Source organism: Toxorhynchites rutilus, chromosome 3 (assembly GCF_029784135.1).
Source record: "Toxorhynchites rutilus septentrionalis strain SRP chromosome 3, ASM2978413v1, whole genome shotgun sequence".
Classification (NCBI taxonomy): domain Eukaryota; kingdom Metazoa; phylum Arthropoda; class Insecta; order Diptera; family Culicidae; genus Toxorhynchites; species Toxorhynchites rutilus.
In genome coordinates, this window is record NC_073746.1 from 244,252,312 (window position 1) to 244,268,777 (window position 16,466).

Below are 16,466 nucleotides of genomic sequence, written 5' to 3' on the forward strand. Positions count from 1 at the left end.
TCATCATTAAATGAAGTTGGAAAGTGTTTTCTAAAAGGATAAAGAAGAACATGAACGAGAATATATCTTCCTCTGTCTGGGCCGTGTATTTGCCAAACTATACGTAAAGCTTTCATGTGCTTTCATTTAAATGTGTCTCCTGTTTCGCTCGCTCATATTGGCTGTAGCATATATATTATATAAATGATATACATGTATTGGGGAGTAGAACATTTTCTGTTATTTTTTAGCTCATTTAATGTAATGAATCGGGATGCCATAACATGTGCTAAAAATTAACTTTGGGTGTACGTATACGCCCAAAATCCGTCCATATATTTTCGAATCGTAATCATTTTTATCGGAGTCAATGGTGACAGGTGTTTTGTTTTGACTCTAATACCGATAGATAAACATGACTATTGGATTAATTTTCCAGAGACTCAAATACATTAAAACTTTAATCTTAGTTGTATTAGATTAGCAAATAAAGAATAAAAAATGAAATAAGTTTAAAATAAAATATCGATGTGTTTTATTGAACTTGGGTTAAGTATTCAAAACAGATGTTCGCAAAATAAATTATACAGCTGAAATTTGCAGTAAAATTTCTATACAACAGCTGTCTAAATCGTAAATGTTCGGCTGGATACCATTCAGACTGAAGAAGTATTGTTTTATTGATAACGCATGATAAAATGGGCTGTTCATTTATGTAACTGATCATTATAAAGATAAGTAAATTAAACTGACTGATTATTTTAAATCTTAATTTTTTACTTACACTAACTTTATGAGTAAATTTTGAGTACGATGAAATATTCGATGTCGAATTTGATGAGTGATAATGCTAAGAACCAATATTATATATTTTTTACTACTGATTTGATTGTTTCATTATCTACTTGAAAATTCAAATGCAGAAATTTAAGTTGTTACAACATGAAAAACGAAACTACCTCTCTACGTTCATCGCAGTGCAGTGAACAGAGAATAGTAATTATATGAGCAGCGTTTCAATAGTTTCTTATATTCATTTATTCGGAAACGCTATGTGATGAGACACTATCATGAAAGGCATTTTTGGACTCTACAAAGAATGTGATTCAAATGTAAATTTAACTTGTAGCATATAATTCTGGTATTTGTATGTATTGAACTACGTCTGTTATGCGGACAAACAGTGATTTTTCGGAAACGTTTTTTTCAAAATTGCTCAAATGTTTACGAACAAAAAATGTTTGTTTGCATGTTGAGCATACGTATTACATTGTGTGAAATGCGTAACAGCGAAAAAGTCGATTTTGTTCATTTCGTCGTTTACGTCTCCTATACAAACATGGACAGTGGAGTAAATGTACATAGAAAACCTGGCAGTTAAAAACATTTTTTACATCATTAAAATTCTAATTAGCGCAATAATTGAAATTCTGATCGAATTATGTACATATAAACATTTTCAAAAATTGATTCTTCTTCGAATAGTAACTCAATTCCATAATAATCCCTGATTTTCAAGGTTTTTCAAGGAAGTCGACACCCTGAAAATTCTAACGAAACTTTGGAACTAAATGAATCTTCATCTCTTGATCTTTCTCATTGAGTTCGCTTATAAAGATAATTACCTGCTGCTAGTAATTCTTTGCTGGTCAGTGGACATACAAGCTCTTCATTCCTTAGTTTCGACGTTGTTTGGGAATCGCCGCACGAGAGCCGTAAGTCGCGGTAAATGGTCTTCCGGTCACAGAATATCATCGACTATCTGATCGTGATGATGCAGCAACTGTGGTCGGAGCTCCTCTACTGTTACTTCGTCGGTCGATGCTTCCGGCTATTTGATGTGGATTTCAACAGAAAAGGCTGTACTGGGAGTATTTCCGGCAATCCGACTTGAGTCGGGGCAACTGTTCAAAATACTCGTCTATCAACCTTGATTGAATGTCCGTTTTCAATGCTTCTCGGTGAACGAGTGCCAAGAACCGCCACCTGAAGCTCAAGACATGGGATCGATACAATCTTGATCGGCGTAATTTGCTTTTCGATCCGACTAGTGAACAAGAGATTTTATCTCCTTCAATAGGTGGGAAGTAACAAACTGTTGCGTATTCGAGTTCGCTGGTATTATTAAACGTGTGTTGCTCAACCGTACGAAAATTACCACGTTAGAGAGACAGATAATAATAAAGTTAAATCCAGATAGATTCGACTTCCGGTGGGAGCTGTAGCTTGGAAGAGCAGCTTCAGATATATCATGTAATGTGATATCAAGCCGAGGGAATCATATACTGACATCTGTACACGTACAGATAGAAGTTCTTGATTTCTTTGAGTGGAAAGTTTGTATCGAAAGGTGTTGGTTATGGTATCCCACCACATTCCAAGAATCTTTTCCAGTACTGCTTTATTGTCCACACCTGAACTCCTCTCCGCCTATCCAGACTCACCGAGCGTTCGCAAATCAGCGGGAGAATTCGACTGGAGTTTCTCACAGTGAATTTGTTCTACAGATGGATGTGCTGGATATTCTTTGACAACCTTATTATTTCCTCTTCGGTATTGACGCTTACCAACATGTCATCGACATAATTACTTTTTTTGATGACTTCAACGGCTTCTGGAAATTGTACTCTGACCCGGTGCTGCATGCTTGTTAATGAAGAACTGTGCGCAACTCGACGCGCATTTAGCACCAAACTATCAGTTAAAAAAAATGTTAACTCGGCAACAACACAGGTTGGTTAATGATAATGTAATCAGAGAAGTGTTTTCACGCTCCACAAAGTGGATGCACTTTTGGAACTTGACGGAAAAGCGCAAGCGTGCCAAAATGAACTCAACGAGGCATTCTCCAAACATCTCTACAATAATATATTTGATTGAGGATTGAGGCCGCCTAAGTCTGAGCAGCAGGCAACAACACAGAAAGAGCGGTTGAAGGTGCTAGTGAAAAACAGAAGGCCGCCATTTTTTTGTAAAAGGCCTCATGAACATAAAATTTAGGGAAAAATATATGCATTGAATTATCTTTTGTTGTTCTTTTCATTGCCATCCTAATTGCCCATTTTCTGAATGCATACGTTAGTTAGCCGATTTGTGCAGAGTTGTCAGGCCGGATTCATGCCCGGTTGCTGGACGATGAATCGAAAACCCTGCGGCAGATCCTCCTAAAGTACCTCGAGTGTCAAGTTCCTACACTCGATATCTTCGTCGACTCCAAAGCCGCACATGACATCATCAACCGACGCCAACTGTGCCGAATCATAGACGAACATGATTTTCCCTGAAAGCGGATCTACGGAAGATGATCTGTTTGAGCCTCACAGAGGACGTTGACAAGGCGATTCACTAACTTTACTCTTAAACATGGTGATGGAAGGTGTTAAATGAGAGTGGGCTCAACATGCGTTGCACGATTTTCAACAAGTCCAGTTAGTTTATCGGCTTTATCGATGACGTGGACATAATCGGAAGAACACGATCCGGTAGGGGACAAGAAGGAGAGGAGTCAAGCGAGCGAGGTGGTTGGATCGGGTTTACCAGGACTTAGTGTTGCCCGAGGGTGGAGAACTGCGTTTTGCAGCGTTGCCAGCCTTCCAGATTTATCTGAAATCTACTAAACTTTTACGGGTTATCTAGACACCCAGACTATCCTTTGTCTGTTCCAGACTTTGAATGATGCGTCCATGATCTCCAGCTTTATCGCAATAATATAACATTAACTTTTCAGGCTGGCATTAATTTTCTGTCATATATCCTCAAATTAACGAATAAAACGAGATATTAGATAGCTTCGAATTAAACATCCATGCATTTCACGACTTTTTCGAACGGTACCAGATATTTTTTTAGATAAAATGTTTCAATATACTTTTCCTTATTTATCAGACGTGTAAAATCATTAAAAAATCACGATTAATTCTAAAGAAAAAAATCATTAAAAGTCAATTTTAAAAATGTCAAAAGTCAAACAAAGTGGAACACAAATTTTTTGCATTATTCGAGAATTAATTAAGCAAACGAAACCAAATTCAGCATGTGGAGGTTTTGGGGAGCAATAAATTTTTCTATGGTGGTTAGACACTCCTCCCCCCTCTCGAAGGGGGGCTACCATTCAAATGAAACACAAATTTCTGCATAACTAGAAAACCAATTGAGAAAATGGAGCCAAATTTGGCATCTGAAGGTTTTATGGGGTAAGACAAGTTTCTATGGTGGGCACACACTCCTCCCTCTCTCGAAGAGGGGGCTGCCATACAAATGAAACACAAATTTCTGCATAACTCGAAAAATAATCAAGCAAATGGAGCCAAATTTAGCCTTTAAAGGTTTCAGAGAGCAAGAAACGTTTCTATGCTAAATAGACTCTCCTCCCTCCTTTCAAAGGAGGGGGGGCTGCCATACAAACAAACACAAATTTCTGCATAACTCGAAAACCAATCAATCAAATGGAGCCAAATTTGGCATGTGGAGGTTTTAGGGGACAAGAAACAATTCGCTGGTTCTTTGGCTACATATTGAATGAATTTTCTGAAATAATATACATTGTGCAACATTATTCAAAAGAAAAAGCTCTACATCTCTTTTCATAGATTCTTTAACATTGGGATCATCTTTCTTGAATGAGAAGGCGTTTCTCCTCGAAGTTCAATGAACGTATAAGCCAATATAAGTTGCAGTAGCTCTGATCCTGTCAGCATTTTTGAACTAAAGTAAATCGAAGAATAATCATACCGGCTTTGTCCGCAAGTTTAGCAATCCAAATTTTGACACTATGTTTATCAAGTTTTCAGATGGTCTTTGGTGAGAATTTAGTCAATGTAGACAAAAAAAACTTCAATCAAAAAATCGAATGAAAAAAAAGGATTTTTAAGATTTTTTCGAGTACAAAGAATCGATCCAAAACAGAAGTTGGAGGAACGACATTTGTATGCTACTAAGGCATGGGTAGGGTACAGGCGATAATCTGGGCATGTTTATAATACTTTGGAATTATTGCAACAATGAGTGAAATATTTCACACAAAGGTGGTATTGAACGTGTGGATCTTGCTAATGACAGAAAGGCGAATAAGATGCCGAAAAAGAACCCGAACTTAATTCGAACTGCGGCTCGGAATATAGGAATGTCACCCAGATTTGTTGGAAAATCAGAGAAACGTCCTAAATTGAAGTCACACAAATTTAAAAAAAGCCCTCAGCCGCAACGATGAATTCAATTCGACGGCGAAATCATGTGTTCGAAAACTGTTTTTCGATTATTTAACGAAAATTCAATGTATTGTTATGGACTATGAAGATTTTAAACAACTTCCAGGATTGGCTTTTTATAATGCAATAGACGGAAAAGCAATAACTGAATATTTTAGGATGAATAGAATGAGCTTTTCTTTATGCCGATCCCTGAACATGTCATGTTGAAGTCAAATTCGTATTTCACAGAGCTATTCGAGAGGTTTTTTCCAAAACAACTTCAATTGTGGGAAAGTACAATTCCACACTATATTCGCATGCAAGACTAATAAGGTTACAATTGAAAAAAAAAATATGAATAATACAAATACGAGAGCGTTACACTTGTATTCATCGAAAGATAAATTATTCCAACAATTTGGTTCTGTTCTCAGTTATGTTCGGAGGAGGATTCCACTGTTGACATTGTGTTCCGCTTGGAAACATACAACACAGGAACTGAGCAACTGCTCAACTGTATATTGAAACCACACGTACACTCGACTCATTCATTCCCAGTACCGCTGTGTGAGGATGACATCATCCCTCTCATCATCATCCAGGGCTAAGTAACCGAAGAGCTCAAGAGCTCTTGGACGAAAGAGTCAACCGCCGAGAGGTCACATACTGTGCCAAGTCTGAAAAGAGGCTAGTGTGTGGAGTGTCTTATATTCACTCACGGGAAATACAAATATTACATCTTATTGAGCGGATCTACAGGCTGGAGATGTTAACGATGTTTCTTAATCAAAGCCATAACTGATAGATAATGTATCAGTGTGAATGAAAAAATATGGTTTTTGATATGAAAATATCAGTAAATTTCAATACATATGACGTGATTGGACCCCCCGAACTACACATAACACCTTGATCTCGACGAACAATGATAATTATTTAAACAACCCGATACCTCCCCAATGGGTGGCTCGAACAAGAATCACACAGTGAAAGTGAAACATTGTGTAGAAAAATTACTCCCACATCTCAACGAATGCTGATAGCGTGATATAAGACTGATCAGCGAACATGGTCCAATGACGCTATTCCACATATCGAATATGATGAGGCAACAAAAGGCAAACCATACAAGCCATTCTAGCTTTAAAACCTCTCATACTTCTACCTGCCAGTGCTCAACACTTTCTCCTTTCGACACCAAAACCTTCATTAGGAACCGGCAAACGAGTTGTTGAATGATTCTTTTTTAGTCGTAAAATTTAAGTATGCAACCGATGAAGGTGGAAAAAAAACCCTGGCCCGAGAACAGGAATGCAGATAAAAAGTTTGGCATTGAGTGCGGCAGCACCAGTCAACCAGTCAAAGTACGAGACGCGATGGTCTGCGGCATGTGGTAAAGCAAACGAGAAACACGTTTACGCCCGGCCAAATTCAAAGTGACGAATTGGGGGATGATGGGGCGAAAAAGGCACAAAGTTCGTACTGTAAGTGTACAATATATTTCCAATCGAAGCTCTTTCTCTAATTACATCTCGTTCCATTCGAGAAATTCGGCTGCTCAAGTGAGATTATTCATCACTGAATGACGCACCTTAGTATTTTGAGAGAGACAAGCTCGCGTGTACCAATACAAATGAGATAAATTGAACACAAAACTCAAACCACAACTTATGTGATAAGCCCCACTGGCATCGATTCATGTATCACCTAATTAAAGTCTATACGTAAAAATCAGCTTAGGTTATGAGATGTGGACAACATGATTAAAAGTTGATTGTTAAACTTATTGATTTGGAACATGTGTTTTTCGATATAACAACGTTTTACCTTCTTCCGCGAGAATGATTACTCCGTTGTTTCGAATGTCGAAATCGACTAATTTTTTTCTCCCAAAATTAGCGAAATGTCACACATTCGCTCAAAACAACTGCTCATAGAAAGAAGCAATCTCGGGTGAATACAGTGAGAAAAGTAGCACATCCTTCTTCGTCTTTTCTAAGCACACACACCAAGGTACCACACCTGTGTATATGTCACAGTTTAGAAATGTTCATTTTATTCGTTGCAATTTGGATAACAATCAATTTTGTCAGGCAAGTTTCGTTTTGTTTTGTTTGCAGATGTTGGCAAAACTCGGAACTTTTTCTGGGAAATATCTCATAGTATCAATAGAAATCTTATCAAATTTTAAAACAAATAACCAGCCAAATCCATCCAATTTAATCGTCAATTTCCTGTCGAAAGATAATACTCGTGTTGCCAGGTTTTTTGCAATGGACAAGACTTTTTTTGCCACTTCGACTGCCATCTGAAAAATTATGTGATTCGGAAGGGCCTGTAAAGAATGCATAGTAGACGTAATGTGTCTGTGATTTTTGATAGTGGGCCCATCTCTTGTACATAGTGGCATCACAGCCAGACAGTTCCCCCAAACCGGTACATGCCAGGAAAACGATCTTTGTCGATGGATTTTCAGACCAGAACGGGAATCGAAACCAAAACCCCCATCTTAGTAAGCACCTGTCAGAGATACTTTCTATTCTAATTTCATAGCGTTTTCCGTTATTTTTCCTCTTCGGTCGGTGTATTCCCAGGCAGATTCGTTACGTTACGGTTACGTAGCTCATGATGAACTATACCTTTTGGATCCGACACAGAGATGATTATGTTCCATCAAAACCAACTCTTTTTTTTTTGTTCGAGGTTTACAAAATACAGAAGTGATTTTTTCTGGTTTTCTGCTGTTTCGATCTTTTTTACAACTTATTGACATTTCCCATGGTCTTAGAGATGAACCAGCCTTTGGCTGAAAATCTCTTTAATGAAGAAAAAAAATCCCATGGTCTTCAAACGTATAGAGATGGCTTCTTGAGTTACATACAGTTGATCTACGAGTTACTGTTTGGTTATTGAAACGAAATATCATCTTCATTCAAAAGTGCTTGCCGCTCGCTTTCCACGAACTTTATGGAGGTTTTCCACGCTCAGCATTTCTCACGCCAAAATAACAATTTCAATTTTTCTAAATTCAGAATACTACAATTTTGAAAGAGCATGTTCATCGGAAGCTTCGTCAAGCATTTCATGCGATTCTGCAGCAGTTTTCATTAAAAAACAGCATCAAATTAATGCTAATCGCGAATCGTACATTCCAGGCACAAAAGTCGACATTTGAAAGCTCTCCCAAACCTATGCTGCAGGGCAAAACATGTTTTGTTTTGAGTTCAAATCCTACGCCAAATGTCAAAACAAGGCAATGTTGCCAAAAATGCCATATGATGAGGATTACATTGCCACTTGAAGCCACTTGTTGACAAAATTCGTATTCAGATTCATATACCTAGTAAGCCGACGGAATATCTCTTTCGCTCTCTTTCTTTCTCTTTTTCTCTCTCTCTCTCTCTCTCTCTCTCTCTCGTTATATATATATATATATATATATATATATATATATATATATATATATATATATATATATATATATATATATATATATATATATATATATATATCTTTTTTTATGTGGTGAGGAACGCTCTAACGGCCTTATCTGGGAAGGGTTAACCCAGACGTTGAGTGGGGCTCTCACCCACGGAAACCAGAAAATGGAGGTTTGTGGAAATGTGTCGTGACGAGGGCATCTGAAACGCAGTGAACAGTGCAATCGTACACATCATGTCCGAGCTACAGCGGAAGTGAAGGACCGACCAGCGTGCGGACAACGCCTGACTGTAAAAGATGAACAACTGCGAGGGATGTAGCACCGGATAGTACCGCCCGATAGCTACCGTGAAGTAGTGCGCGTTATGTTGGAGGGCACTACCTAATCGGCGTTCAGCTGGGAAGAGAAATCCTGCGAGGGTAACTGTGACGGGGCGCGCGTTACGTTGGAGGGCGCTTCCTAATCGGTTCACGTCTCGACAGGTGAGAAAACCCGCGTGGCTGTGGCTGTGAATGGCTGCGCGTCAAGTTGGAGGGCAATTCATAATCGGTACACGTCTCGACGGGTAAGGGGAATCTGGCGAGACGGAGTAACAACATGCTGGCAAGGCCTGATGGTGGATTGGAAGGAAGAACAGTGAGAGGGTCATATCGACGGAGCGAGCGCCTAGGAGGGTGTCATGAAATCGGTGTGTACCCCACTAGAGTTGCTGTGACGGAGTGCGCGTTATGTTGAAGGGCACTACAATCGGCGCTCCGTTGGGAATAGAAATCCTGCGAGGGTGGCTGTGACGGGGCTCGCGTGGAGTTGGAGGGCGCTTCCTAATCGGTGCACGTCTCGACAGGTAAACGGATACTGCCACGGAGAACAGCAAAATGTCTACCTGGCAACGCCTGATCGAGGCCTGGATGGAGGAACACTGCGAACGTTTCGAAGGAGCGAGCATCAAGGAGGAAGCCATCATCAAATCGGTGCATACCCCACGAGAGTAGCTGTGACGGGTTGCGCGTCAAGTTGAAGGGCAATTCCTATTCCAATTCGGTTCACGTCTCGCCTGCGAAATGGACATGAGCGCAGTGGAGAGCAACGAATGGTGAATAAGAATATAGAGAAAAATGCTAGGAACAACGCTAGTCAGCGTAGGAGACTTGTGAAGTGCATGAGCACAGCCGCTCCCTGAAGTAGTCGTCTAGATGTGGTCCCAGGAAGAATGAGGCAACGAGTAGAAGGCTTGGTGTTAGTGATCGAGAGCCCCACTCTACGCCTGGGTTAACCCTTCTAAGATAAGGCTGGTAGACCGTTCCTCACCTCTATAAAAAAAACCAATGAAACCAAGCCCTCTATTCGTAACCTCATTCCCCCTGGAACCACATCTAGGCGACTACTTCGAGGGGCGGATGTAGTACTCATGCACTTCTCCTGTCTGCAACGCTGAATAACGTAGTTAATACCCTTTTTTATTCTTTCTTCGTCCCATTCGAGACGTGCACCGATTAGATATTGCTCTTCAACAATCACAATCACAGTTTTTCTCTTTCTCTTTCTTTCCCTCTCTTTTTCTCTTTTTCTTTCTCTCTCTCTTTCTTTCCCTCTCTCTATCTCTCTCTCTCCCCCTCTCTCTCTCTCTCGCTCTCTCTCTCTTTATGTATACTCCGCGTTTCACAATCAGTTGTTCGTCTGTGATAACGGAGACACAATGAATTGATTGCTTTATATGAAACAGACTAAGCGATACAATGTGGGTTTGGATAATTGTATAAAGAAGTTCCAGAAAAAATGTGTAAACTTTTTTGACGTAGGACTACGTCTTTCATTTCTATACCGGGGTGTAAAATCAAAGTTTCGAAAACGAAAGCGTTACGCCGGAGACCGAGATTTTGAGTGTTAATAGCTCCTAAACAACTGAACGAAATGGTATGATAAACACTTCATTCGAAAGATAAAATGTCTACGCGTTCTATACTTGTTACTTTCTGATCCAAAAACTTGTTTCAATAGTCTTAAATTTGCTTTCAAAATAGGCTATTGAAATCACCAATCGGTATATAAGCGAGCGCCGCTCGGAAATCCACTCAGTTCTAATTGAACAGCGATTGGAGCATGTTGTCGCTGTTGTGGTGAAGCTCTTCATTTATCATGAAAGCGCGGATGAACGGTGTCACCAAGAGCTTGTTTGTGCACCTTAAGCCAGAAGGGAATCCATCAGGAGGAGAGTGATGCTACAAACGGTTCCCCGGGAAGATCTCGAAGCAGCCGCTACACACACACACATACATGCACGGAATTCTTTCCGTTTGGATCGAGAAAGATCCGGAAAATAATCTGCCAGTTCCTCTAGGAATTTAAAAATACATTCATGTGAAAGAGTTTATTTGAATGTTTTCTATCCATGTAACACTGTGACCAAATATGTTTCAATCAAGTGCTATTAACAGATGGTTATCGAGTTAGCATTAACCACTGGTGGGCTTCCAGTATCGAGGAAAATGTGGAAATATCTAATCGTTACTGAAAATAATCTGCCAGTTCCTCTGGGAATTTAAAATTACATTCATATGAAAGAGTCTATTTTAATGTTTTCTATCCATGTAACACTGTGACCAAATACATTAGGTTTTGTGATTTTTCAATCAATCGCAATCAACAGGATAGCTTCTGAAGATTATTCTTACCCATCAGTAGGATATTTCCGTATCCAATATTGGATGCATAAAACCTTGTGCCTCCAACGTAACGCTCTCATTTTCGAAGTTCTCCAAATATTCATTCATTCAGAATGAATTCAGATTCAACTTCATACAAATGATCTCTAAATCAACGATAGTCCTACGCCACCCTTGCGGTTATACCATAGATATAACCCACTTCCTGTTTTTTCTGCTGGGACGGGATATACCCAAAAACTTCGGCAAGTGGCAATCGTGTGATCATTGCGCAAAAAAGTTCGAATTTGCGAAGTAAAAGCAGCTAAAAAGATCTCCAAAATAAGAATCGCTACACGACACGATGCGTTAAATTCAATCATAAATCCTTGTCAAGACCACAATATTATACGGTACAAAAAGGACAAGTATTATAAGTAAATCCTGGATCATCCATTCAAAATATTAGTAGATCTCAATTGTACACTGGATCCAAATGACTGTGCAAGTCTCCACCAAGAAATCGCCACCTATCCAAAATTAAAAGCATGACAGGAAAAAATAGCGGTCGTTCCGCTTGGAACGCAAAAGAATGCATTACTACCGAAAGTTCACAACAGATTTACGACCAGTTTCTCAGTAATGCTCTGATAAAACATATGTGGAAAATGATTCCCTGGCGAAAATTGAGCGACCTTGTGGAAAAATAATAGCTACAATTTGTTATGCTCTGAAGATAAATCCAACGTGTTCCTGCTACTTAATGGTATCATTTCGAATGAAGAAAAGTTGATAGCCTACAATATCGGCTTGCAGATGGAAATTGCAATATGTGTAGACTATCAGATACAATTCTACATCGTGTTCCTGCTACTTAATGGTATCATTTCGAATGAAGAAAAGTTGATAGCCTACAATATCGGCTTGCAGATGGAAATTGCAATATGTGTAGACTATCAGATACAATTCTACATCGTGTAGTTGAATGCACGAAAACTAGAGACATACGTGAATAGACGAGCCTAATGTTAAGGGAAAGACTAAACGTAAACTTTAATACAATAGATGAAAATTTATACAAACCTATAAATGAAAATAACTCGAAACACGAAACAGTGTTATGGTTGGCAATACATTTTATCAGCTGAAGTGTAAAGCTAAAAACTGGCAGCCTGTTTTGTTTCCAAAGGAACATTGGAGACATGCGGTGTGCAGATATAGAAGAGATTTCACAAAGCAATTGGAGCAATATTTGAACATATGTTAGCCAATATTGAAATATTGTAAAAATGCTATACTGACATAAATTCCTAGTGTCAAAGTGTTTGTGGCTGCGACAAAATTTTGCAACCGTTCATTACAACTTATTCGATGAACAGCGAAATGTGCGTCAAGGAGTGTTTACAAAAACGACTTTAACCCATGATTCGTAGCTACAAGGATCCTATTGTTTTCCGGCCAGATTGAGTGTCTTGCCTTTACGTGAAATCAACAGTAGAGTGGTATACCTACAAGAACGTAACATTCGTTCCAAAGGACATGACTCGCCCTAATTGGCCGCAAATCCAACCAATTAGGCGATTTTGTGATCGTACATCTTAGGAAACGTGTTTCTCCAGCAGAAATCATTCATCAATGTGGAAAAGACTGGACAAAAGTGTCAAAAGTGTAAACTTAATGAAGAACGCTCGCAAGAAGGTGCGTCAGCTTGCATACAATCGATAGATAGCATAGATTGAGACTGTTGTGTGCGTCTATACTGTCTGGAAAAGTCTTTATTATGACCCCGATGTCAAGAGGCGATAGCGCGGTACTGTAGTTTAGTTTTCAAACATCCATATTTTTAGGACGAAAACTTATGGATTTTGCGCAACACACCAGCTCACACAGCTTTGATGATTCACAACTTGTTGGCCTAAAGTTCGACAAAAATCCCTCCACAGGCACGCTTCTAACCAGACATGGATTCATATGACTCGTTTCGAGACCGGAGGGTCTGTAAAACAATACGACAATGAAGTTGGAGGCCACCCTATATTTGGCTTGACATGTTTCTAGAACTGGGCGAAACGCTGACATATGTGTAGCGCCTCAAATGGTGATAACTTCGAAAAGAAGAAAATAGTGTTCGATGATTCAAAGAATCTTTAAAATTTTATTTTCAAAATAAGCGAGAGACGATGGACGCAATGTCAATCACCCAGGTGCTATGAACGAAACTAAGATCATTGGGAAAATCTCAAGCAGAACTGTTAGTGAGGAACTCAATTCAGTGGAACACAAACGGATAAAGTCAGTGAGGAACACAATATGTTGGCTCCTGTCAGTTGATAAGGGGTTCAATTTGGACGTCACCCACGTGGTGTCAATAAATTAGTAATCTGTCACTTCATTTCACTCCTTCACACATGGCTACTAACTTTACACTATTGAAATATCCAGTCTTCCGTATTCGAGATTTACTATTATCACCAAATATTTAGATACACTGCTTTTCGACGTAGGAAATAATACAAACATTAACTATTTGAAAATATACACAAAAGCCACACGAACCAAGAGCCCAGTAGACCCCATTCTCCCCCCCATCACTAAGCGCTGTGTGTGTGCACTTTGAACGGGTTAAAAGTGATATCACCCCAAGACTCACCTTTCTCTGTGCTTCAGCGGCGAATCCGGATTTTGGAGCACGGTTGGTCGACATGTTGAGGGTTGTTATTGTTGTTGATGCTGTTGGCTGTTGTTATTACAAGTTAATTTTTCGTGTAGTGGCGCTTTTTTTCTTGCAACCGTTTCGCTTCTTCTTCCAAATTTCGAAATGGAATCTTTCGTCGCAAAGGGCAATACACTTCACCGCAATTAGCAGGAAAAAACGAAATGTGCAAATATTATTATGATACACTTTATTTAATTTCAATAATTCAATTTAATTTTCACAACAACGCAGATCAAACCAGACTGATCCCAATTGATGGAATATTCTATGTCAGGATGAGATGTTTAGAATAATGAGCACGAGCGAGATGATTGATTGCAAGACGAGATTCATCTGACGAGATCTGCATCGGAGTGATAGGCTTTGAGATGATTTTATCCGTTGTTTTTATTTATCATTAACACCGCAATAGAAGGGAGAAAACACTCATTCGAACTTTGGATAGAGCAGAAGAAGACTTACACTTTTACGTCTTAATACGAGCACGGCACTGGAAGAACTGAACGTTAGGGGAAAGAGTAATGTGGACTCATTGAAATCTCCGAGGCCGCGCTTGTTTCGAACGGATGGAGAGCGTGAGCAAACTCCGGGACCAAATGGAGAAGCGAAACGCATTCAGTGAGCAGCAAGCATCGTAGAGCCCCTATTCCGCGTGTGAGAAGTGATATTTATCGTGTGGCGCAACAAGGGAGTGATAGAGTGAACATTTCACGATGTGAGTCTCAAGTATTGAGACTTGATTTGAAAAGAGATAATGTAATAATAAAACTCTGAATTCAAGAACGAATAGTACTGCTGAAAATTTAATGGAATAATAATACAAAAACACAGAAAAAAGTTACAAAAAGGATTTCCATAGTTCAGGAAATCAAATGCAGTGGAAAACAAATCTGCCCAAAAATCATTCTCAAGTATCTAAAGGACTGTCCATATACCACGTGGACAGAAAAAAACAACCCACTCCCCCACTGTGGAAAAACGTGGTAATATATTATATCCTCTCCCTTCCCCGGCTCGCTTTTTTCCACGTGGACATTCCAATTTTTTATCCCATTTATTTATTTATTGGGCTCATTAGCATTTTAGCTCTAACAGAGCCGGGTTTTAATCGTGTACATGTACATATGTTTATGTTTCTATAAATTGTAAATTAGACAGTAGTAGTAGAAGCCATTTAGGCGTTAGGTTTTAGGTTAGAATTATTCACGCTCAAAGAGGGAATCGATTTCTCCTCGGAAATACCCAGCGCAAATAGCACCCACTTCCCAAGCCCCGACAATTGGAATCATCGTTGATCCGAGGCAGGATTATTAACACTTGAGAGGGAATGGAATCCTCCTCGGGATTACACAGTAAAAATAAAACCCCCTTCCCAACAATTTCAACTCCCTAATAACGACGATCGATTGCAGCATTCGTAAACAAATATAGATATGTAATATAATATCCATTTCGAAAATATCAACTACACCATATCATATCGTGTTCTTCACTATCAAATCCATAGTCAATGGCACAATACCGAATTATCATCGATACCTCGGTTTTCGCTAAATGCTCCATTAGGTCCGACTGCAGAGGAGAAACGGAATTGAAAAACGACAAACAGGAGAAAGAGATGTTGGAGGTTGAAAGGGGATTGGCAGAAAACTTCTGCATTTTATCTTTCGAATAATGTGATCATTAATGCCAAATCGTCCTCCGAGGAAATACCCTGCGCAAATTAGAATCGACTATCGATTGCGGCATTCGTACACAAATAATTTTATAACGCAGTTTTCATCAAAGTGATTTCTTCGATATTGTGAAATATCCACTATCATATATTTCGTATTCGTCATTATCAAATCCATAATGAATGGCGCCCATCGGCATCGAATTATCATCGACACCACGATTTTCGCTAAATGCTTCTTTCCGTTCGGCCTGCAAAAAATTTTCTGAACTCTAATCCACCAATTTTTGCGTCCCTGGAAAGGGCCGTTGATTATATGCTAAGGTAACAGCACGCTCTCCTCGGATACGATAGGCCAGCTGGATGCCCTTGGGCATGATGTGACGCGTTTTGCGTGGATAACACACAAATTGGTATCTTCGAATAGGTCGACTAAATATACTTTGCTTGCCTCCTGCAGTGCCATAACGGCGAAACTTCGGTAGTGCAAGTTTGTTTTGAAGTCCTGGGCAATTTCACGAATCAAACGTTGCAAAGGTAGCTTGCGCATCAGAAATTCGGTCGACTTCTGATAGCTATACTAGTAACTATCAATCACATTAATTGAACATTCAACAAACGAAATGAATTGGGAGAGAACATCATAATGCATATACGTGTAAGTTTGAGCTTCCCCATCTCACATTTCAATAAAGATTAATGGGTTTCCAAGTGGACGCGCTACATACGGTTAAAGATGATTTAAACAACCTGTTTTCAAAGCTATTTTTAAGCAATTGAAATAATTATTCGAGTCGATAAATCATATAACTCTCATATAACT

The 16,466-nt window shown here is 39.3% G+C and overlaps 1 protein-coding gene across 2 annotated transcripts in view; it reads right to left on the bottom strand.

Annotated features, from left to right (window-relative positions):
* Positions 1-14,554, bottom strand: part of LOC129777092 (myophilin) — a 66,350-nt gene extending 51,796 nt beyond the window's left edge. The window contains exons 1-2 of one of the 2 annotated variants that reach the window (XM_055783159.1): positions 14,431-14,554; positions 13,903-14,100 (exon numbers count right to left, since the gene is read on the bottom strand). In XM_055783159.1, coding sequence (XP_055639134.1) covers positions 13,903-13,956 — 54 coding nt within the window. In that variant the 5' untranslated portion in view covers positions 13,957-14,100; positions 14,431-14,554. The remainder of the gene's footprint in view (positions 1-13,902; positions 14,101-14,430) is intronic. The other variant, XM_055783160.1, reaches the window with a different exon arrangement.
* Between the last annotated feature and the right edge of the window lie 1,912 nt (positions 14,555-16,466).